Source organism: Thamnophis elegans, chromosome 2, assembly GCF_009769535.1.
Source record: "Thamnophis elegans isolate rThaEle1 chromosome 2, rThaEle1.pri, whole genome shotgun sequence".
Classification (NCBI taxonomy): Eukaryota; Metazoa; Chordata; class Lepidosauria; order Squamata; family Colubridae; genus Thamnophis; species Thamnophis elegans.
Genome location: NC_045542.1, coordinates 20407325 through 20431662, shown reverse-complemented (window position 1 = coordinate 20431662; position 24338 = coordinate 20407325). Strand labels below are relative to the sequence as shown.

The window sequence follows — 24338 nt, the reverse complement described above, 5'->3', positions numbered from 1 at the left end:
TCTGTGTATTCTAGTCGTGTCTGTTCGTTTGGACTATGTGCGTTGCTTCGTTTGAACTATCTGGGTTGCTGCAGAGCTGCTCTATTGAACGTGAGTTGCCTGGGCCCTCAGCCAAAGGATTCATTATCTCAGTAATTGAACAGTGGCAAACAGCCAAGCTTGTGTTCTGGTTTATTCACAGGCTGGGGGGTCAGAACAGTTGCCTATAAATAGGTCTGTGCATGCGCAGAACATTAACAAATGAAAAAAAATGCTGCGCTGACCAGGGAACCAATTCGGAGGCGTGGCAGGCCTGGGTCGCTGCTGGTTCCAGTGACCCAGGCCAGCATACTGCTACCGGTTCAGCTGAACTGGTCTGAACTAGTAGGAACCCACCTCTGCCTTCAGTGTTTAGTCATGCCGGCCACATGACTATGGAGACATCTTTGGACAGCGCTGGCTCCTCAGCTTAGAAACAGAGATGAGTCCCTTAGAGCCGGAAATGACTAGCATGCATGTGCAGGGGAACCTTTACCTTTACCTCTATAGATAGACTACGTTTAAAAGATGTTACAAAAGAGGCACAATTTTACCAGACAAGATTGTTCTGAAACTGAGTTTAAAATGACAGGCTACAATAATGATATGAACAAAGATGCTACACTGGACATACAAAAGAAATTGGCTGATATCTTAATAATTAAAAGGGGTGTACAGATAACCATAGAGTGACCTGGATAATTTTCCAATGTTCCAATGTTTTCCATCCACAAAAGACGAATGTTTTTTTGAGAAGGGACAAAAAATGAAAAAGAAATGTTTTAGAGGCTTATTTGAAGGAACTAAAATTCAAGATAGTTAAAAGGAAAAGGAAAAAATATAAAGTTGGTTTATTTGATTTATTAAAATTAAAATAGAATTTTTTTTAACTTCTTGTAAACCTTAGTGGATTTTTGTTGATCAAGATTGAATGATGAGGCTTAAAGGATTTCTTATACAATGAGGATATGAGAAGAGATCATTTGTTTTATTTTAAGTTGATATGTCACTCTCTAAGTTGGATGGATGCTTTCTAAATTTGATAAATAAACAAATAAGTTACTAAAACTGTATTTCTTATAATGAATGGGAATCATTTCTTTTTAAAATTACTTTTCTTTTTTATTGTGTTCTCATTTTTTTTTCATTTTGTATTTTTTCATTTTTGTTTTCTGCACTTTATTTTTTCTTATTCTTTTAGTTTTCTTAGTTTATATTAGTTTTATCTTTGAACTTGTAATTTTTTAAATAAGATTACTATTTTAAAAAAAAGATGACAGAGGATATGATATAGTATGTTAGGACTCTGGAGCTCCTTCTTTAAAACTATTTGTATTCTATTTTTTCCCACATTATCATCCTGACACCAAGACAAAATTCTTCTACATGGGTAAACCTTTAGCAAATACAGGGGTTTATCAAAGACCATCATTTCTTTGATATTGTTATTATTTTAAAGGGATTTCATAATTCTTTTAAGGATTCATCAGCCTCCTAGACTATTGTGGTAGAAAATGTGAATGGCAAATGTTCAAAATATTCATATGAGTGCTAGTGAAAAGTTTAATTAAAGTATAGTAAAAGTTAAAAGTCCAGAGGAGTGTTTAAAATGTCAATTTTTTTTTACTACCGATTCTGTGGGTGTGGTGTGGCTTGATGGGCGTGGCTTGGTGGGCATGGCAGGGGAAGGAGACTGCAAAATCTCCATTTCCTTCCCACCCCATTCTGGGGGAAAGATACTATAAAATCTCCATTTCCACCCCACTCCAGGGGAAGGATATTGTAAAATTCCCATTCCCTCCCCACCCCTATAACCTGCTTTCCAGCTCTGTTCTCCTCTGCAGGGCAATAGAAGAAGACCCAGCAGATCAACTGGGACTTGGGAGGCAGTGAATACGTGGGGGCGGAGCCAGCCAGAAGGGGTAGTTGCCGGTTCTCTGAACTACTCAACATTTTCACTACTGGTTCGCCAGAATCGGTTAGAACTGACTGAATACAATCTCTGATACCATGTTTCAAACTGGATCTTTGGGGAGGGGCATTTTTTTCTACTTCTTTCATTAGATAGATAATAGATAGATAGATCTAGATGATAGATATATAATTTTTTTAAACAAGGTTAAAAACAAGGCAAATTTTGGAGAAGAAATAAAGAAAAAACAGTGAAAAAATAAATAAAACAAGAAACAAGAAGAAAACATTACAAGGCAGTGCCTTCCAACGTTCTTAATAGCAGTTATAAATCCACTTACATTTTACCCTTTCTCTCTAAGTTTACATCCTATTTTCCTTATTTACACTGTTTAACCTTTTTAATAATCAAAATTACAAGTTCATTTTTTCTCTCTTCAGCAAAAAGTTAGTATAAGAGGTTTCCAGTTGCTAATAAATGAGGTTATTGTCCTTTCCCTAATCAGACAAGACAACGTTGTCATCTCTGCTAGTTCTGTCACCTTCACTAACTATTCCTCTATTGAAGATATGTTTCAGAGTTTTATGTGAACAATAATCTTGCAGCAGTTAACATATACAAAAACAATGGTCTATGACTCATTTCAAATTGTCTATCCATTAATCCCAGCAAGAAAAGTTCTGGTTTCAATTGAAAGTTGATTTTATTTTTTTGTATCACTGGGTGTATCTGAACCCAAAATTTCCCAGGTTTTTATGAGTCCACTAAGTATAATAAAATGATTTCACATTACCCACATTTCCAGCATATTCATTTCTTATGTTCCAACTACAGAAACCTCATTAAGGGGGGAAAAAGCTGCACATTGTTTTTCCAATGGCTAGAAGCCATCTATCTCTTTGTTATTCTCCACTCCTTTCTGTCCATTCATTTATGCTTTGGGCCTGACACAGCTCTGAGCTTCAGCAGCCAAGAGGTCAAATACCAGTCCTATGTGGAAGAATGGAAGGCTTTTGAGATACCCCAGGTCCTTTGAAGATATCAAAAGCACAATGTGAATTTGAAAGATTGACATGATTGTTTGAAGCAGCAGATTTAGTACACTAAAGCTCTGTGGTTTTAGGAAACTAGTTGGTTTTCCTCATGGGATGTAATGGTCCCTTTAAAAAAAAATGTCGGTCATGCTTTCCAACAGCACTAAGTCTTGGGCTTTTGGAAAACATGTGCTGCTAAACATGGAGGTAAATTTGGCAGGCAAAGATGGCCTTGAGAAATCTCACTTTAAAGAAAGAACGGAACATAATCAGATGAGTAGGAAAAGCAGACCACTGTAAGAAGCTGAGCAATCTCTTGCAGAGCCTACTAGCCCAGGAAAAATAATAGTTGAACTAGATGAGCCCTTGGTGTGATCTGAAGAGGGGTGTGTGTGTGCAAGAGAGAGATGTTGATCTGGAGTGCTATGGTCCATAGGGGGTCACAAAAAGTCAGACACAATTTAGCATCTGAACAACAACAATAACAATGTATTTCTGCAGTGAGGTTCTCCTGGCAAGCGATGAGCTGTCTTCATGAGTGTTGGCAAGAATGCGTTGGCAAGGATGCGCTTGGCTTGAAAAATTGAATGTGTTTGGGTTTTAAAACGCAGAGGAAGCCCCAGAAAAGAGTGCAATGCCAAGGATTGGGAATGAAACTAGGAATGACACACCAGAGATGGAGACATCCAGTTCTATAATAAGTAGACAAATACAGGAAGAAATAGATCAAGTTATACTATATGACATAAGGTTTTCGCTGCCTCCATGCCAATACATGGGATATTGGGAACAAACAATAAGGCATCTTAATGTGGGAGGACAAAGATGATTTTGTAACCATTCCTGAAATGTAGAAGTAAACTCCTGAGTAGAATTCAGGGACTAAATGATGTAACCTAATTGAAAGGTTAGGGCACACTGTAGAGCAGGATTGTATGTGAAGGAGGTAGACATAGATATGGAGATGCGGGAATTTAAACATGGATCCAGTTAAGAGCATTTGAGTAAGAATACCAGGAAGAAGAAACAATAACCAAGCAGCAAGCCAGGCAGAAGATTTTCATAATCTTCCCTCCTGGACTGATGACAGAACTTCCAGGGAAGAGAGATATACGAAGAATGGGAAATTTCAACTCATTGGATTTCTGCTGGAAAGGAAATTCAACCCAGACTTCAAGGTCCTTCAGACGACCTGTTGACTATCTCATTTCCTAGGCAGCTAGAGAAGACCCAAGGGAATGGAATCCCTAGGTCTTTCCTAACCAACAGAAAAATAAAATAAAATAAAGTATTTGGAGCCTTGGGAGGAAATGACCATGTCATCTTGCATTTAAAGAGTCTAGGTAAAGGTAAAGGTTCCCCTCGCATATACGTGCTAGTCGTTCCCAACTCTAGTGGGTGGTGCTCATCTCTGTTTCAAAGCTGAAACAGAGCCAATGCTGTCCAAAGACATCTCCATAGTCATGTGGCTGGCATGCCTAAATATCAAAGGCACACAGAACGCTGTTACCTTCCCACAAAGGTGGTCCCTATTTTTCTACTTACATTTTTACATGCTTTCGAACTGCTAGGTTGGCAGAAGCTGGGAAAAATAACAGGAACTCACTCCATTACGTTGGCACTAGGGATTCGAACCACTGAACCGCCAACCTTTCTGATCGACAAGTTCAGCATCTTAGCCACAGAGCCACCCCCACCTCTTTAAAGGGTCTACATAAAGTGAAATTGGAGCATAGTCATACATACAAACTAAATTTCAGAGGAGACAACTTCAAACCAGTGTAGAGTGGTACTAAGTGGGATCTCACATATCAAAATCCTCAGGTCAAAGGGAGGGTGAGAAAGTTGGGAACTTCTCAAATGATATGTTCCTGGAAATGCAATTATTTCCTGTACCCATCTCAATGAGAAAAATTGGAGGAAGCTAAGGAAACCATTATGGATGTTTAGGAAGCTTTTGATCAAGCTAAGAGGGTATGCATAGGAAATGGTTGATAATTTAATGACCAAGAAAGTTAATGTCTGCAGACACAGAAATGCAAGGAACAGATTTTGGGCTATGTACTACTATGAGGAAGAATAAAGGATGGGCCTATTGCTTAGAGAAGATAGGATATTAACTGGTGACCAAAAGAACTGTGAGAAAGTGTTTTGTATGCAAGTTTTTTGATACATATATAATAAAAATAATTGTGTCTCAGTTTTCCTGCCTTCTTGTTCTTTGTGGTTAAACAAAGAGCTGGACAGCCAGTGGCATTTAATTTTTCTCTTGATTTTTTCATGTCCATCCCCTACAAACCGATGTGTCTAATATGCAAAATATCATATTGTTATTCATCTGAATTACTTACAGAGCAGAAGCATCCTTGTATTGTTGCAACACTTAGTTTAGATACCCTGCTGGAATATTTCAGCTACAGCAGTTTTTCTTTTTTAAATGTCTAATTAGCAATTGGAAAAGGGGACTGTGAGGTTTCTTTTCATGGCTTACCTGAGAATTGGTACCCTTGGGGGAAATCTCAATTTCTTCCATGCTTCCTTCACTGCTACTGTTATCATCTTCTACATCTCTGCAGCTGTGGCTAATTTCATCTGTCTCCGTATTGGGTGGAGCAGATTCATCAGTTGCAGATGGGACTTCTTCTGAGTCTCCTTCCTCTTTGGTTGAAGAGGGAAGATCTTGGGGATCATCTTCAGGGCAAGAAGAACTCTCCTCAGGTGGCCCTTTGTGGTTCTGACCATTCGCTTTCTCAATCTGTATCTCACCCTGGATCTCTTCGGCAAGCTCAAGGTCGGGTTTCAGTAGAGTTGGGATTTCATCCTTTGCCTGGGGTGAGGAACCATCCCCTGTTCCAGGTGTATCATTGGCTTCAATGTTTTTCTCCAAGAAGGGCTGTTGTTCAGGATCTTTGGAATCTGTAGAAAGGCTCTGCCTCTTGTCAGCAGCTTCAACCATTGCCTGTGATAAAATCTCAGCTGCAAGCTTCTTTGCCACTGCCTCAAGGGTCCTGCCGGAAGCAGCCTCAAGCTCTTCCAGTTGGGTCTCTTGCTGTTTGCCTTCTGTTCCACTAGCAGCCTGAGAGCCTGACTCGGCACCCTGGTCAGCCTCATTTTGCAATCCTTTGACCTCTTCTTTTGCTTCATCATCATATACAGTTGTGGATGCCACCTTGGTGGCTGAAATAGTTTCTGTTTCTTGATTTGGGGCAAGGAGAGATGTGGAGATCTCATTTATGCTATTCTCTGCTGGTAGAAAAGAGTTGCTAGTTGGGCTTACTGGGGATGAAATAACCAAAGAGCCTCTGTTGCTGCAGTGGGAGGGAAAAAACAAACATTAGCCAGTCTTAGAATATTTGAATATGCAACCTCCAACAATCCAACATTTAATTAGTTCAACATTCCCCAGCCGGGCAGCCTTCATATATTTTGAGATTACAAGTCCAAGAATCTTCATCTGGAATTCACTTTGCACTTCCGGTTATGAATTTGGGGAGTTGCAGCCTCAACCCATTTGAGAATCAAAGCCTTCTTTAGACATTTATACTCAAATGAAGGCCACATATAGGCATTTCAAATGCCAAATAAAAGAATTGTAAAAGCATTATCATACTTTAAAACCACAGAAAACTACACAGTCAGTTCTGAACAGCTGTATGACTTAATTAATTTTTGCGGTTCAGTTGGAAACGGCTGGGAGAACATGTGGTTTGAAGGCTATTCCTCATTAAAGCTCACCTCACGATGCCCTTCAGACAGGGGTGGGATTTTACCTGTTCAGACCAGTTCGGGCGAACGAACCAGTAACTCCGACGATCAGCTGAGAGCGAACTGGTTCGCTCCAACGATCAGGTGGGCCCGCCCACCCACCCACCTGCCCCTGCACTTTACTGACCTATATTTTCTCAGCTGATTCACGCGGCAGAATGGATTGCCGCACCTCAGCTGTGTTACTCCCCAGCAGTAACGCAGAATGTAAGTTTTCTTAAAACTGCACATGCGCGAAGCGCGCAATCACCAAACCAGTTGTTAAACTGACAGGATCCCACTACTGCCTTCAGATTGCATTAGACAACAACTCGCATCATCCTAAGTCAGTATGGAAGTTAAAGGTCACTTTTGGGGACAGTCGATACAAGCAAACTTGGGAAAGCCGCTACTTGAGACATGCTGCATTCTTCACAGCACTGAAACTCGTTCAGGTAGAATTCTAACCATCAGAAATTCTGTAGCTTTCCCCTCTCCAGTTTGTATTACCCACTAGGTGTTCAAAACCTTGTTACACATAGTATGTATTTTACTATACACTTGCTTTCCATAGAAATTGTAAGTATTTTTTATAGTGCAGTGAAAATAGATCCTTATTGTGAGCAAAAACGGATATGGGGTTCCAGATATGGCAACCGAGCACCTGTCATTATAATTGAGCTTCACCTGAAGCACACAGATCAAAATTGCTGGAAGGAACAACCTCTCTCTTCATTCTCATACAAGTTGTATAAGAATGCAATATAGAGCATGAGGAAAAGTGCATGAATTTTGCAAGGGGCCAGCTGTCTGGTCTCAATGCCCCTTTAACTGCGTGATTCCTTTCCACCTGTATGGCAGAAAGTGAGTGATACAGCAAGACAGTGTTTAAATTTGCCAATAGGCAAAATTCAGTACTAGATCTAATTAAAAGACTCCTTTGAAGATAATTATATAGAAGAAGTGCTGTTATATTCAAGAAGAGCCTGTGGAATTAATAATTACTTTTAGTTTTAAGCTAACTAAAACCACCTCATTATTTCGGTGGTCATTGAACTTCAGAATAGGCTTTACTTTTTTCAATAATGATTCAGAAGTAATAGAATCAGCTACCTGTATGGTTGAAATTATTGCAAAAGCTTCCTTCCTTCCTTCCTTTCCTTCCTTCTATTACTCACTCACTCCTTTTCCGCCTCCCTCCCTCCATCTTTCCTTCCTTTCTCCTCCTCCTTCTCCTCCTCTCACCCCTCCTCCTCCCTCCCTCCCTGCTTCCTTTCCTTCCTTCCATTACTCCTCCCTCCTTCTCCTCCTCCTCTTCCCCTCCCTCCATCATTCCTTCCTTCCTCCCACTCCTCCTTCTCTCTCCCCTCCTCCTTCTCTCTCCCCTCCTCCTTCTCTCCCTCCAGTCTTCCTTCCTTCCTTCCTTCCTTCCTTCCTTCCTTCTCCAATCTTACTAAAGCTGAGATGCCCCTCAGGCTTCTGTGTTTGTTTGCTTTTTCTCTGGCTGCTCTAGCGTTGCTACTTACGTTTTTTTTTTAAAAAAATTCACATCTTGATTTTATGAATATTTTCTTCTAAATAATCTTAAGAATCTTTTTACAATAATACAATGCAGTACAATACAATAAAATAGCAGAGTTGGAAGGGACCCTGGAGGTCTTCTAGTCCAATCCCCTGCCTAGGCAGGAAACCTTATATATTTCAGACAAATGGCTATCCAACATCTTCTTAAAGACTTCCAGTGTTGGGGCATTTACAACTTCTGGAAGCAAGTTGTTCCACTGATTAATTGTTCTAACTGTCAGGAAATTTCTCCTCAGTTCTAAGTTGCTTCTCTCCTTGATTAGTTTCCACCCATTGCTTCTTGTCCTACCCTCAGGTGCCTTGGAGAATAGTTTGACTCCCTCTTCTTTGTGGCAACTCCTGAGATATTGGAACACTGCTATCATGTCTCCCTTAGTCCTTCTTTCTATTAAACTAGACATAACCAGTTCCTGCAACCGTTCTTCATATATTTTAGTCTCCAGTCCCCTAATCATCTTTGTTGCTCTTCTCTGCGCTCTTTCTAGAGTCTCCACATCTTTTCTACATCGTGGTGACCAAAACCGAATGCAGTATTCCAAGTGTGGCCTTACCAAGGCATTATAAAATGGTTAGTGAAGATGTGTTGAAAATTTTCTTTAGTGAAGATGTGTTCTAAATTTTCTAATCCATAACAAAAGCAAACAAGTTAGATCACTTGATAGCTACTTGAAATGAGAGGGAGCTCCCCCCCCCCAGCATTCCCAGGATGCTACTCAGATTCCTAACATATATGTAGCAAAAAGGAAATCGCTTACCTGGAGACCCCTTTAATGATGAAAACTTTATTGGAATGTTGGTTCTCCAGTTTGCTCATTACATCATACAAGTCATGGTTTAGCTAGAAGCAGGAAGAATTAGGGGAAAAAACATTCATACCCAACAGTCACAAGGACACATCACCATAATCATCATCTTCAACTTTATTATCACTATCTATTATTATTACAGTTGTCACTCATTCAACTTATTAACTCTGTTTCCTGAATGTATTCTTGATGAGGATTTCAAGGTGCCATTGGCTAAATAATAACTCTTCCTTCGCCCAGTGAAAATGGAACATGTGGCTCAACAATTGAAATATCAATTTCTGAATGTTACATAAAAATCACATCCTTCCACTTTTGCAGGGTTTAGCAGGACACAACTAACCTGCAGACATTTCCACACAGAAGAAAAATCCAATAATGTGAAGGAAAGACTTATTGCTATAGAAGAGTCCATGTTTTTTCTGGATCCCATGCACAATATTTTACAAGAGTGCTGATGGTGAACCCTAGGACATTATCACCCAACTGTAACCCTGCTGTGTTTTCACACTGTTGTCTGAATCTGTTTGGAATATAGGAGAGTTGCTTAGTGTCTTTTGATTGGTAGATCTAGCATTTCTGTTTTGAGAATCATCCTCACTTAGAGTGTAATGGTATGTGGGAAAGACCTTGGGAGGCAGGGCAAAGAGATGCTACCTAGGGGATAAGAGACAGCATAACCCGCTGGATAGTGGGCAAAGCAAGCAGCTCAAAACAGATTCTCCCTAGTTTCTCAGGCTGCAAAGCAGATGGCAGGAGAACTGTACTTTCAGACTTGTAAGATTCTATTATTAATGTATTTATTAATATAGCTTTACAGTAAAAAAAAGAAATAGCTTATGCAATTGTGTTTCCTGTTTGGTCTGCCTGGAAAGACTGACATAATGGGAGAAAATGGGTTCTATCCAGGGTTGGGATTCTACCGGATCAGACCGGTTTGGGCGAACCAGTAGCTCAGAAGATCAGCTGAGAGTGAACCGGTTCACTCTGACCTTCAGGTAGCAATAGCAATAGCAATAGCAGTTAGACTTATATACCACTTCATAGGGCTTTCAGCCCTCTCTAAGCGGTTTACAGAGTCAGCATATCGCCCCCACAGTCTGGGTCCTCATTTCACCCACCTCGGAAGGATGGAAGGCTGAGTCAACCTTGAGCCAGTGAGATTAGAACCGCTGAACTGCAGATAACAGTCAGCTGAAGTGGCCTGCAGTACTGCACCCTAACCACTGCACCACCTTGGCCCGCCCGCCCACTCCTACGTTATACTGACATATATTTCCCTTTTTTTAGCCCAGCTGATAGGCACGACAGAGCGGATTGCTGCTCCTCAGCTGTTTTACTAAGTTGTTTAGCTTTGTTTAAACCCACTGCGTGAAGCGCCTGTTTGGTTCGTGCGCAAAGGACCTGTTTGGTGCAAGCAAAGCAGGTGCTCAGCTAACCGGTTCTTAGACTGGTTGAAGCACACCACTGGTTCTATCTATGTGTCCATGGCTACTATGGATTGCACTCTTAGCCAAATTTGCCTGCTCTTAAAAATTTGGGCAAGGTACAATGAAATGGATATTTGGATGGGAGACGATCAAAAAATCATTGGGTCAGAGATTAAAACATCTCAGATCAAGCAGCCTCGTAAACAAATCAATTCCATGTTTTTCCTACATGGATGCATTCCAGAAATCACTGAGCTGAGCTTCACTCAAGGACTCCTTGACTTTTAATCAGTGTGATCAACAGAAGTGCCTGTATAAGCTGGCCATTCCCATATCCATTCAACAGCTGAAGCTGTTGAGGGAAGATAGCAATAGTTAGGCTTATATACCGCTTCATAGGGCTTTCAGCCCTCTCTAAGCGGTTTACAGAGTCAGCATATTGCCCCCAACAACAATCTGGGTCCTCATTTTACCCACCTCGGAAGGATGGAAGGCTGAGTCAACCTTGAGCCTGGTGGGATTTGAACAGCCAAACTGCTGAACTGCAGTGCTGCATTTAACCACTGCGCCACCTCGGCAGGAGGCAACTTGAATAGTTGATTCAGAATTTGTTATTTGTAGGAAGTTTACAAAACTAAATAAATGGGTTTGTATGTATAGAATTGGGAGTGATTCTGATCAGTTATTTATTTATTTTATTTAGCATATGGCATGATACATACATGGACTAGCAATAGATACTAACGTTTCATCTAGATTAGTAGAACACAAAATATAACTGTTAAAACATCTATGTTCAAATACAAATGTATAGGCCAGGGGTGTCAAACTTTGTTTCATTGAGGACCACATCAGGGTTCTGTTTGACGTTGGGAGGGGCAGTGTGGGCACGGCCAACTCAATGTCACTCATGTTGGGGGCGACTGTGGTGGCCCGAGCACTTTGTCAGCGAAAACGTGCTCCCAAGTTCTGTTTTCAGTTGTGATGCCTCCTAAAATGATCTGCCAGTGAAAATGGAGCTCAGGAGGGCTGAACACAGCCCTCCTGAGCTCCATTTTTGCTGACAGAGGCACAGCAGGCCGGCCCTTTGCTGTTTCCAGAATGGCCCCACGGGCCAGATCTAAGCACCCCGCGGTCATCTAATCATTTAAACACAGCATTCTTTATATTTTAAAAAATCAGATACTGGACCAGTATATGCCCTTGGCTTACAGCTGGTTATGATGTGTTCTACAGTTTGATATGGGATCCACTAGTCACACGGGAGGGGGGGAGGATATTATGCCCCATTTATACAGAGAGTCCCAGCAGATGCCGTGTGAGGTGCAAAGCCTATTCAGGATTGTCCATTGATGGTGTAATTCAAAACCTGGCACCTTTTTTTGTGGGGTCATCTATATGTCATCCTAGATATTGTGCAAGTGCCAGAAGGGGCTTCCTGGATTTGAATTATCCTGCTGCTAAATTAGGAAGGTTTCATGTATCAGGGCTCATTGATCAGCTCTCGTATCCAGTGGTGGCATTCAAATAATTTAACAACCGGTTCTCTGTCCTAATGATTTCTTCTAAGAGTTTCACCAAACTGCTGAAAAGGTTAACAACCGGTTCTCCTGAAGTGGTGCGAACTGGCTGAATCCCACCACTGCTTGTATCTCATGTTTTTGGCACAGGATAAATGATGCCTTTAGTGGTGAAATTAAAAAAGTCAATTTGTGACCAAACCTCTCACAAATTGATAAGGTTACTATTTGGTCTATATCTGGCTCTGTCCTGGTTTCTAGCCACTTAAGTAGCAATAATTGCTTTCCCATTTGCTGGGTTTGCACATGCATAACCTAAGGTAGCATTTCTCAACCTTGACAGCTTGAAGATGTGTGGATTTCGATGCCCAGAATTCTCTGGCCAACTGGAGAATTCTAAACAAGCACGGATGGGAAAAAGACATCAGGAGTCTTTTCTAAATCAATTGTATGTTTTCCACCCCTGCATATTTACCTTACTCATTTCCTTGTAGAAGATATCTCTCAAATTGGAAATATTCTGGAATATTGTCACATAGCATGCAATTCGACTAGGAAAAAATGAAGACAAAAATAAGCAAATCAATGTTAGGTTAGCTAAGCAACTCAATGAGGAGGAAAAAACACACCGGTGAACCAAACAACTTATTGCAGCAAGAAAACATGAATTATACTTCTTCAGAGTAAATATAAGTCACTTGGCAGTCCACACTCCCTCCTCACCTCTCAACTAGCAAACTAATGTATTTCAAAGACTATTAGGCTAATAGGAAACTATAATATTTTACGACAGTTTGGTGAGGTTAAATTAGGCTTGCCCATCCAAATTCGAGTCTGAGTGAAAATTTGAACTTGTATCACGCACCTAAACCTGTTTTTGGTTTGACACCTGAACCAATGCACTGCTACTGGCTTTCGGATGTGAGACTTTAACCTGATGATCCCCCAACATTGATTGCAGGTGGAAAGAGGCAACAGCATGCCCAGTGAGGTGACATCAGACATTTCAGGAACTCGGTGTTAGAGAAAAGAGAATGGGAGAATTTGGGTTGAAATGAACACCCTAATCCAGGGGTGTCAAACTTGATTTCATTGAGGGCCACATCAGCGTTGTGTTTGACCTTGGGGGGGGGGGCATGGCCAGGGTGGGCGTGGCCAAGTCGACATCACTCATGTCTGGGGCGTCTGTGGTGGCAAAGTGCTCTGCCAGCGAAAATGGGCTCCCGAGCTCAGTTTTCAGCTGCAACAGCCCCCTGCAGCCCTCTGCCAGTGAAAACGGAGCTCGGTCAGGCTGCTTGTGGCCCTCCTGAACTCCGTTTTCACTGGCCGAGGCACCATAGGTCGGTCCATTGCTGTTTCCAGGGTAGCCCTGACGGCCAGATCTAAGCATGCCAGGGGCTGGATCTGCTCACGGGCTTTGAACTTGACACCCCTGGCCTAATCAATTGGGTTTGTTGTGTTGTCTTCTTTCTTCTAGTACAAGCCATTAGTAGTTTCCTTCTAAACAAATCACCCTTTACCAAGAACTAATATTCACTTTACCTCGATTATGCTGCCATCCTATGGCCATTAGGCCTCAGTACGTTCCCAGCACCAAATACAACCCCAACTCGTACAAAGTCCATAATGTGCTGTCACAGCAGAGTCCGGAGAAATTAAACTTATTCTCTGCCTTTATCCTGCCACTTGCACTTTTCTGTTTAAACAATCTTTGGAACTGTCTGAAGAGTTAAGGAGTAACAGCCAGCCAAATACCAGAGAAGGAATTGGAAAAAAAAAATAGACCAGGATGGTCAGGCAGAAAGTGGTGCAGCTAAAGACTTTTGACAGTGGTCTGATTGACCTCCTATGATTCCCATTAGAAGGTCACCTTCGTTATTTCAGCTGGGAAGCACCCGAGTCTTATTTCTCTTTCCCACTCTCACTGCTATTTTATAGTTTGGAGCAGCTTCTACATTCTATGGCTCAATATATTCCATGTGAGAAATTGGTGGAGAAAAGGATTCTCAAAGACAAGATAATAATATGAGCATCTATAAAACTGTACATGCTCCCACAATTACAACCTATTTTTAAAATAAGTTGCTGAGGAGCTGAGTTTAATCATGGAGTCAAATTCCGTGCCTGTTTGAAGATGGTCTACTGTTGTTTTCAGGTCAACCTTGACGCTGGAAAAATGTCTTCCATCCATTGAGAGTTGGTCTTTTGACTAAGTGGCATCTTAGTTAGGTTGTGCACGTAGTCCTTGAGGTACAACTCCTCATTTAGTGACCATTCCAAGTTACAATGACTGAAAAAAGTGACATGACCATTTTTCACACTTACGGCCATTGAAGTAACTCCATGGTCGTGTGATCAAATTTCAGATACTCGACAACTGGCTCATATTTATGACAATTGCAGTGTCCCAGGATTACGTGATCACCTTTTGCAATCTTCTGACAAGCAAAATCAATGGGGAAGCCAGATTCACTTAACAAACGTGGTTACTAACTTAACAACTGCAGGGATTCACTTAACAACTGCAGCAAGAAAGGTTGTAAAATGGGGCAAAACTCACTTAAAAACTTTATCGCTTAGCAACAGAAATTTGGGGCTCAATTCTGGTCATAAGTCGAGGACACCAATAATGTTTTTACATCTCCATCTTTCCTTTCTCAGTTGCCTCTTGCACAGTCCATAAATGGATTCCCAGGTTTGAACACTGACATGAATAGCAATAGCAATAGCAGTTAGACTTATATACCGCTTCATAGGGCTTTCAGCCCTCCCTAAGCGGTTTACAGAGTCAGCATATCGCCCCCAACAACAATCCGGGTCCTCATTTTACCCACCTCGGAAGGATGGAAGGCTGAGTCAACCTTGAGCCGGTGAGATTTGAACAGCCGAACTGCTGAACTGCAGTCAGCTGAAGTAGCCTGCAGTGCTGCATTTAACCACTTGGCTCATATGAAGAATTAGACTCTTTTTTTGTGGTTTGTGGGAATATTTGACCTTTGAATCACCAATTCTTCCTACGAGAGGCATGGTGGAGATGGAGCTAAAGATTTTCAGAGTAGAGATGTCAGCTATGTCAACAACCCCAAATAACTTGGCTTCAGGAAGACGAAGCACAGAGCAAAGAGTCATTTGAACATGAGAAAAGACAGAAGCAGCAGCCATAGGTTTAAACAGCGGGAATTGTACTCTCATGTTGACAGAGAGCAGTCAGCATCTTAATACAGTTTCAGTCGAGTCTGTAATAGAGATTCTTATCTCCTGTGCTGGTTAAATGTCCAGTAGACTTCTCTCAAGTCTGAATTTAGCAATCTAGATAAGCTGTGCAAAGACGAGACTTGTAGGTTTGCAACCCAATCTTAAACATGATGCTATAAGCTGCACTTCCTCTGTAGTTGCAACTAGCGTGTATTACCTGTTGTAAAGGACCGGCAGTTCTTCTCGTAGTTCTTTATTGAGTTCCTCAAAGACAGTTTGGGCTTTATAGAACTCCTCTTCAGCCTATGGAATCCAAACATTAATTAGAGGAAAAAGAAACTGCAAGGCCGCCAAGCATTTGAGAGCTACCCACTTCTAAGATGTGGGACTGGGTGGCTTCATGCTGTCTCTTTGTGCTGTGCTCTTTACACAAAGAGTTAGCGGTGTGTAAGCCTATCTATGATTTGTTGATATTATGGAAGCACAGAAAAGCAGAGGGATTTGTAGAGCCCCTGGGCTGCTTTTCTCCATCTTGCTATTTTTTCGTTCTATCTTTCTATAAGTTGATGCTTTCCAGATGTACTGGAGCTGTAACTCACTTTCACCACGTGAGCTGGGAGTTTTGGACACAGTCATGGCAACACACAAGGAAGAGATCAGCTGGAGTAAGATTGATCTCTACTCAATTTTTCTTCAGCTCTTAGTTCTTTCTGTTTTCCCTTTCCCCAAAATATAAGGAAAAACAAATCACTTGGAGCAGTGTTTTTCAACTTCAACAACTTCATGATGCATGGACCAACTCCCAGAATTCCCCAGTCCATGCGTCTTAAAATTGCTGAAGTTAAGAAAGAATGTTCTAGAGAAGAAGTAAAAGGCAGCAGCTCTTTATTCCTCATTGCTTGCCACCAGAAGCAGCCTTCTGGATTTTCTTAAGCTGCTTACATGTCGCTTCCCCACCACCCCTCCACAGGCTACATGGGACCAGAACGTTTTCTTTCTGTTGTTTATCTCTGCTTATATTGCTCCTTTAGCAATTAATTGCCCCTGGTTTTCTTCTTTGAAAATTGAATTCCTGACCAATGAAACAAAAAGTAGAGGAAAGGGAGGGAAGAAGCCAACATCACGACGATATGGATGTGCGGTCTCGATGCTCTGAGACCACAGCCAATATTTTTGCCGCTAGGTAGTCCAAACAGACCTAAACCATCCCGCAGAGACGGTGAACAGGAAGAATACGTCTTGCTGACCTCAGGGACATCGCAAAGTCCCTGATCGATGCAAGAGAAGTTCTTCAAGCCAGCAACAAAAAATCCAGCCAAGGCCGATGAAGTTGGGGCGACTCCAAAACGGAAGGATACGGAAAGAGAAAGTGTTTCCAGCTGTTGAGGAACTTTTACTGTTTTAAAAAGAGGCTGCCTATAAAAAAAACCCTTACAATTAATTTAAATGGAGAACAGAAGAAGCAAGCGGTGGAATTAAATTTGGAATGGCTTTCGACAGTGGTTATCTTACTTTTTAAATGCTATCTTCATGGATGGAATTCATGCAAGCCTTTTTAAATGGGTGGATTAAGTTTTCTTCTATTTTTTCTTTTATTGTTGTCTGTAACCTATGGACTAAAGTTTTCCTCTTTCATTGCTGTGGGTGTTTTTCTAACTCATTTAAAGATTGGACTCTTTTTTCTAACTTGAAATACAAAAACGATACAAAAGAAATATGATTTGCAATGGTAACACTGCTGCTTGGAGGCTGGAGGGTTTGTGTATTGGGGTTTGTGTATTGAAATAGAACACTTTCTTTTTCTTCGCTGATTGTTTTGGCTTGGCATTGCAAGGTCTTACTGCCTGGTTATAGAGAGTGATAAGAAGGGAAGCATACAGATGTTCCTTTGAAGTATATCTCTAACCATAGAAAAGTGAAAACAAATGTTTTTGTGAATCTATGTTTAATTTTTTTTTAACCTTCCAAGCTAGAGTAGCTGTGTTTGTTAGCTGGAGAGAATTGCACAATTTCAAAAGCAAACAGAAACCTTGAGCTTGCAAAAGATATTCTCAGAAATACAGAAATTATCAAATACATATGAGAGGATAGAGAAAAACCGGAAGATATAGAGCACATAACAGCAAAATATGATGAAGAAATTGAAGATGTTTGTCAAATGCAAAATGTGGTGGTTAAAACTCAAAAAATCAAAGTGGAAAATGAATATAAAGAGAGTAAATTTGCTGATATTTATGGTGATTGGCTGGTCTCTGAAAATGGAAAGAATGGAATACTGAAAAAGGAATTAAAGGGAGGGGAAATTTATCCCAGAGGGCAAGATACAGAAGAAGAAAAAAACAAAGAATCTATGGATATAAAGAGAGAAATTTTAGTAGCAATAGCATGGCTAACACTACTGACAATCAAAGATAAGTTGATTAAGTGAACAGAAGAAGGGCATCAAGATTACAAGAGAGATCTTATAAGCAAGGAGTTGCTAAGAGGAGTCCATACAAAGTTGATCAAGGAGATGATTAGAGGACTGGCACCACAAATGGCAGAAGATATGAGACTGTTTTGCTATTGGAAAGATACAGGTTGATAGACGGAAGAATATAATTTAAAACTAGTTAAACTTAGTGAAATTTATTGACAATAGATATAGTTTAAATAAATAATTGATAATGCTACTGATGTATACAATGTGTAGTGTTATGATGAGTACAATTGGATATGAATATGGAATGATACCCATGTAAGGAAGATTAGAAATCCCTTTGGATTATACATAAAGATTAATGAAAAAGGGAACCAACTTAGATACAGTTAAAGTTTTGATTTTTATGGGGGAAATGTTATGATATAGTATAAAGGAGGGATAAGAATAACAACGTATATATAGATATGGGTATAATATAGAAACTGGATGTAAATTTTAAACAGTGATTTGGAAAGGAGGATTAGAAAACTTTGTTATTAAATATTATGGATGTTTAGCTAGAATAGGACATAAGGATTTAGTGTCAGTGGAGGATTTTAGAAATAGTAAATGAAAGGCCAGTATGTGGTTATATTAAACTTTGGTATATTTTATAATGAAGGACGCTTAAACAATTATAGTCAAATGAAAAGGGAGATATGATGATGGTGACATGTTTAAATATTTGAGTTAAAATGCTTGAGTTAATATGAATTATGTTTGTTGACTGTGGAAAAGATGCACAAAAGTCTTTTTGTAACCAACTTTCTACAGCATGGAAAGAAGGATTGTGTTTGTTTTAAATAAAAAAAAATTACTTAAAAAAAAGTAGAGGAAAGCAACTCATTGTTCCATTTTCTCTGTACGTTTAGCCGCTATTCCTCTGGCCTCATCTATCTACATCTCTTTTGGAATTGGCAAAGTCTCCTTTGATGTAAATGTTTGTAGGATAGGAATGCACATCTGCCACCTCCAGAGCTGAAATCCCAAAATGGATCAGGACAAGATCTTTCTGAAGGAGGTTCAGGAGTGACGTCTTCATCCATTTGTCCCCTTAGCCTCTCCATGAAATTCCTCTAGTGCAAAATCAAAAAAAAAAAAAGTCTAAAATGTTTGGTTAGGCATACTTGTTGTGGCCCACCAGCAAAGCTGGTGGCAGACTCAGACAGTGAGGAGGTTGGGGAGGAACATGGGCCAGTCCTGGAGTCTGGGGAAGGCTCTGATAAGTGCTCTGCATTGGAGGCAAAGAGGGGGGCAGGGCCATCCGGCAGTTATCAGCTGCCTTTGGAGTCAGAGATCAGTGGGGCAGAAGAACAACTGGAGCCTATTCCTGATGTGCGCATGTGCAGAGCTGCCATCAGAAGAGAACAGTTAAGAAACAAGGGCTGACTTGGGAGTAAAGGCACAGGTGGACAGTGAATGGCCCCTCCCATAGGGAATAAAGAGGGGCAAAAGGGGAGTGGAGTTTGCAGGAGACAATTAGTTCAATTCATTAGGGTGAAGATTTGTTCATGGCTCTCAGAGACTCCTTGCCAAGTATTTCCTTGTACACATTGCGTTTGGAAGATATCAGCCTGGCAGCTCTCCAAGACTGTGGGTTGCAAATTCACCCTTAAAAGACTGTTTGCCAGGACTTTGCTGGATATGAATGAGAGGAATTCACATTAGTTTAATAAAAAAAAGTTTTGTTAGGACAAGGAATCTGCTACATGATTTTGTGAAGCCTAGGTCAGAACAATATTGGAGGAATTAGGGGGAGGTCAGTGCCACACTTTTTTGCCTTAGAACCAAGAACTCCTCCACCAACCAGATTCCTCCAACATATTGACCCTAAGGACGGGGACCAAAAAGATGGAATCGGAAATGTCTGAATCTAATTGGATTCATCAGGAGGTATTTTTACCTTAGCAATTTTAACCTCATCTTTCTTTTTGGCATTCTGAAGGGTTTCCAAGTGATGTCTGCTGATATCATAATCCACCAGTTTCCGTCCTCTCTTGGCAATTCGCTCCTGTAAAGGAAGAGAACACATCAAAGGTCATCTAGAGACAATAGTATTCTTTGTGTAGTGTTTTAAAAGAATAGCTGAATAGGTCTTCTGAATCTGCAAAGTAATCAGTCTTCAAGGCACTATTCAGTGTGTAGGAGAGGAGCAAGGTATTGGTAAGGATTTTTTTTTGCACAAGGTCTTGTAAAATAATCTAGAGAATCCCTACAGAAAGTTCATTCAGTGTCTGGGAGAAAATATGGGAGAAAAAATTTATGGCTGTGTCTTCGGTATTACAAATTCCATTCAAGTAATATATGTAAAAGACCAAAACTCTAAGCCAGTGTTTCTCAACCTTGGCAACTTGAAGTCCAGGCATCTTCAAGTTGCCAAGGTTGAGAAACACTGCTCTAAGCTATCTACGTTTTCCCTGCTCAGTTTGAACGTCTACATTTTCTGATAGATTTTTCCTTGCAATTCATTTCATCATTGGATTCCAGAATGCTGGTCTTTATAATTCAGAATTTGTGATGGTGGTGTATTGACGTAGAAAAAGTGTAGGTAGTCCACATATTTTTATAGTTATTTTATTTCAGTCATTGACCAGCAAAAGAAAATTAGATTGAATTCATTGAATATTTATATATCCTATGCAGCAGAGAATGGCTAAAGTAAGACAAGCTATAAAATAATATAACAATATAAGTTAAAAAAAGAATTATTAACATAAAATTAATACAATAAGATATTATACAATTTTTATAAGGCAATTAAATGATTGTTTAGAATGTATTTTATAAATATTGATGTCAATGGTGGCCAGCATTTTGGGCATAAACTAGAGGTATCAGGGTTAAAGATTAAACTATGGAGATTCTGTCATCCAGGTTATCCATTCTCATCCATGAGCAACACATCAAGGAAAAACAAAGAAAGTCCAGTTGCCTCTTGAAAAAGCACCTTTGGGACAGGATTAAGATTGTTCTTCTCCCATTGACCTCAAAGACCACTTTCCCTTATGCTCTTTCTTTTCTGCTAATCTGGCACTTTCCTGATGTATTCTTCCAGCCAGCTTGGAATTTATGTGGTCCAACACATCTGGGGGGCATCAGGTTAGCAAAGAATTATAGTTCTTTACCTGCTTGACTTCTAAGCTCTTTAGATACAAATACCACTGCAGAAATAAAGAGACAGAAAATACTTAACAGGATATAAAAGAAATGTGCTGTCAGGATGGGAAGAAACTTTGCCATATTTTTCTAAAAAAAATTTTTTTTAATAAAAGAAAAAGAAATGTGTGAGTATGGATGTGCATGCGCGCATGGAAATAAAAAGTGCCTGAACACACATGCATGCATTTAAAAAAAGGAAAAGGAAAAAGAAAGAAAGAAAGAAAGAAAGAAAGAAAGACAGACAGACAGACAGACAGACAAAGGCAAGATTCAAGAATGAGTTGCTCCTTCTTGTGAGATTAGTGACATATTTTTCCCAAAAGAAGTTAGATGAAGAGAATGCTCAAATGAATTCTTCACAAAAAAAGATCAAATTTTATATGTAAACTCTAAATATTTTAACAGGAAAAACTGAACTTCTTGGCATTGAATTTTCTTCTAGATCAGGGGTATGAAACTCACAGCCCACGGGCCGATGCACCACGCGCTGGCCACGCCCACGTCCGGTTTAGCAAAAGGAGGAAAACTCACGATACATCACCTGACATTGCCGCGATGACTTGAGTTTCACACCCCTGTTCTAGACGGTGGATGCCGTATCTACACACAAATCCAGAAGTACAATACATACTTTAATTTCATTGAACTGACTCAAGTAGTTGTCCATGGTCCTGATCGCTTGGTCTGCCAGTTTTTCCTCATAATCTTCCCATAGAAGATCATTGCTCTGTAAGGAAAGGGAGACACTTTTCAAAGTGCTGTTGAAATAACCCCTATGTTGTTATTCTTTTCTCCCATGAAGACCTAGAAGTATACAGAATCATTCTAAAAATAAAACTAGTAATCTTTTATACAGAGACTGGGAATAAACAAGAATTATTGGTTTAGTTTCCTCCTTTGGATCATTTTATTCCATTAGGTTTCTTTTTTAATTGAGCAGCAGAACAAAAAGTATTCAAAAGGAAGAGAAAAGAATGGTTAGTGTCATTTAGAACTGAAATATTGAATATACCCTATATACGGGATGGCGAACCTATGGCACGCGTGCCAGAAGTAGCACACAGCACCCTCTCTGTGGGCACATGAGCTGTCGCCCCAGCTCAGCTCCACCTCACGTGAGCACACACCTCTCACTGGCCAGCTGTTTTTTTTGGGGGGGGTCTCTGCCGCGTAAAGTGGGTTGCTGCCGGCATTACTGCTGGTTTGGCACGCAATTTTTTGTGTGTACACTCACATGCCAAACACATGCTCCGTGAAAAATTACATTTTTGCAATGAAGATTGTTCTGTGCATGGGCAGAACTAAAAATCAAGATGGCGACCCCACCAATAGAATCAAACTACTACCTACTCAGCTGAACCAATCTGAACCAGTAGGAACTCACCTCTGGGTGGAGTGCATGTGGGGGGCCATGTGGGCATGCACAGGGTGCATGTGTGGGGCTGCATGCATGCATGGGGCAGGGTGCATGCAGGGGGCTGCATGCACATGCACAGGGGGTGGGGTACATATGGGGGCACTCAGTTCGGAAAAAGTTAGCCATCACTGCCCTACATATTTGCAAGGATATTCTAGAATACTGGAAAATTAAGAATGGAAGTCTAAGTTCTGAGAGTTGGTTTCTTGTAATAGTTACAACTAGAAACTAGTGGGAAGTCTAATGTTTCAATTTAAAAAGTCAGCCCTGATACCTAGAATATATCATAATTACCTGAACTATGGCCTTCAATTCTTCATGTCCATTCCATTCATCACAGTAAATTTCTTGCAGTGTTTCAGATACTTTCTTGGAGCTTTCATGCATTCCTAGTAAAGTCAAAATAAATGATAACAAAAATCACTTTTAATCTGAGTCAGCATGTTCTACTAATCAGTGGCTGTATTTGCATATTACAGTAAGCCATGTTTAAACCAAGGTTTGCTAAATACCCACAGCTGAATAGGTTCACCCACTATGGTAAACTACAGTTTACAAACTGGACTGTCTGGATTCATGCAACATACTATTTTTTTAAAGCTTTCTTATGGTATAACATGATATATGAACTGGGAAAATGAGGAGAAATCTTCACTCATTAATGACCTTGGTTTAAAATCAAGTTGCTGGAGCCTCAACTCTTTGGTGAAATTTGCGATTACATGGTGAATTTAATCTCCCTATTAGATGTGATTAAAATGTGAAAACCACATTCTGAGCAGAGGTGGGTTGTTCCTGGTTTGGACCGGATCGTGGAAACCGGTAGCGGCAGCAGCAGGAAGTTCCGCCCACCTGCCCAGATGCTTCTGTGCATGCATGAGCGAACCGGTAGTAAAAAAACATGGAAACCCACCACAGATTCTGAGGCAACTGGTACAGCTTCTAAACTTCCCAAACTTCCCATCCTGTGTTTGTGAAGAGAGCTAATTGGCAGATAAACGTACATAAATTGGAATTAAAAGTGTTCTTCTCATCCTCATTTGTGACAGACCACATGAAACCATATTGGTAATGAAACTTCCTGAGTCATTTACTTACAGGGATTTTGTGTAAGAATTAAGGGTCAAAGGCTGAACTTCTGGTAGGCCCATTTTTCGCCCTTCCCGAGCCTCCACGTGTGCCTGCACTTATCTCTACCCAAAACGGGTCATGTGGGGACTCTGGGAAGGGGCGGAGTGGGGTGGGCGGGACGGGGCCAGACAGGAATGGGATTTGAGGGTTCTCCGAACTGCACCGAATCTTAGCTAGAGGTTCTCCTAAACCCCTGCAAACCCACAGCAGTCCACCCCTTAAAATGATATATATCCTGCCAAGAAGCACCTTGATGGAAGGATGTTAATGGCCTTAACGAGGGCTCAGAGATAAGAGGCAAGCTTCTATCTGTTTTCTTTACAGATAGTGTCTCCTCAGATAAGTGATGGGATGGGAAAACAGAGGAGTCTTACAGCTAAGAACTGATACCTGCTGGCTTAACTTGGAAAATGTGTCATTCTAGAATTTGGGCTTTCTGTACCTTTCACAGCAATGAGGAAAGCCTTCAGCTCTTTGTAGAGTTTTTGCCCTTCAATCTGGGGGGAAAAGAAAGGGAAGATGTACTTCTAGTATACTTCTGCATGTCATTCCTATCAGAATACTATTCCCGGACTTCCGTCATTTCCAGGTCTGTAAACTTCACTTTCAGAATTACCCATTCAGCATGGACAATGTTGAAAATTCTAGGAATTAAAGGTTATACTTCTGGAAGCTGGCAAATTTGGGCAATATTGTATTAGAGTTTTTATAGGAACCCCCCCGCCAAAGTTCTTACAATCCAGGAACTTACAGAGAAGAGGTCTCTGCCAAATATGTTTTACTGTATTACCATAAACTTGGCATCCCACATATTTATAGACAAAGCATCATCATGATGCTTTCACAGCAGCTTAGTTTCAGGTTGAGCTTGTATAAAAACATTTTGAGAATCTTAAACAAAACCTGGTATAGAGACATTTCAGATTC

General features: G+C 40.5%; 1 protein-coding gene across 1 annotated transcript in view; it reads right to left on the bottom strand.

The window, feature by feature from the left end:
• The window catches only part of BIN2 (bridging integrator 2), a 40662-nt gene that overhangs the window by 6876 nt on the left and 9448 nt on the right, over positions 1–24338 (bottom strand). The window contains exons 3-10 of the mRNA XM_032211857.1: positions 23854–23908; positions 22575–22669; positions 21495–21590; positions 19608–19715; positions 15461–15546; positions 12524–12599; positions 9048–9130; positions 5456–6272 (exon numbers count right to left, since the gene is read on the bottom strand). Coding sequence (XP_032067748.1) covers positions 5456–6272; positions 9048–9130; positions 12524–12599; positions 15461–15546; positions 19608–19715; positions 21495–21590; positions 22575–22669; positions 23854–23908 — 1416 coding nt within the window. The remainder of the gene's footprint in view (positions 1–5455; positions 6273–9047; positions 9131–12523; positions 12600–15460; positions 15547–19607; positions 19716–21494; positions 21591–22574; positions 22670–23853; positions 23909–24338) is intronic.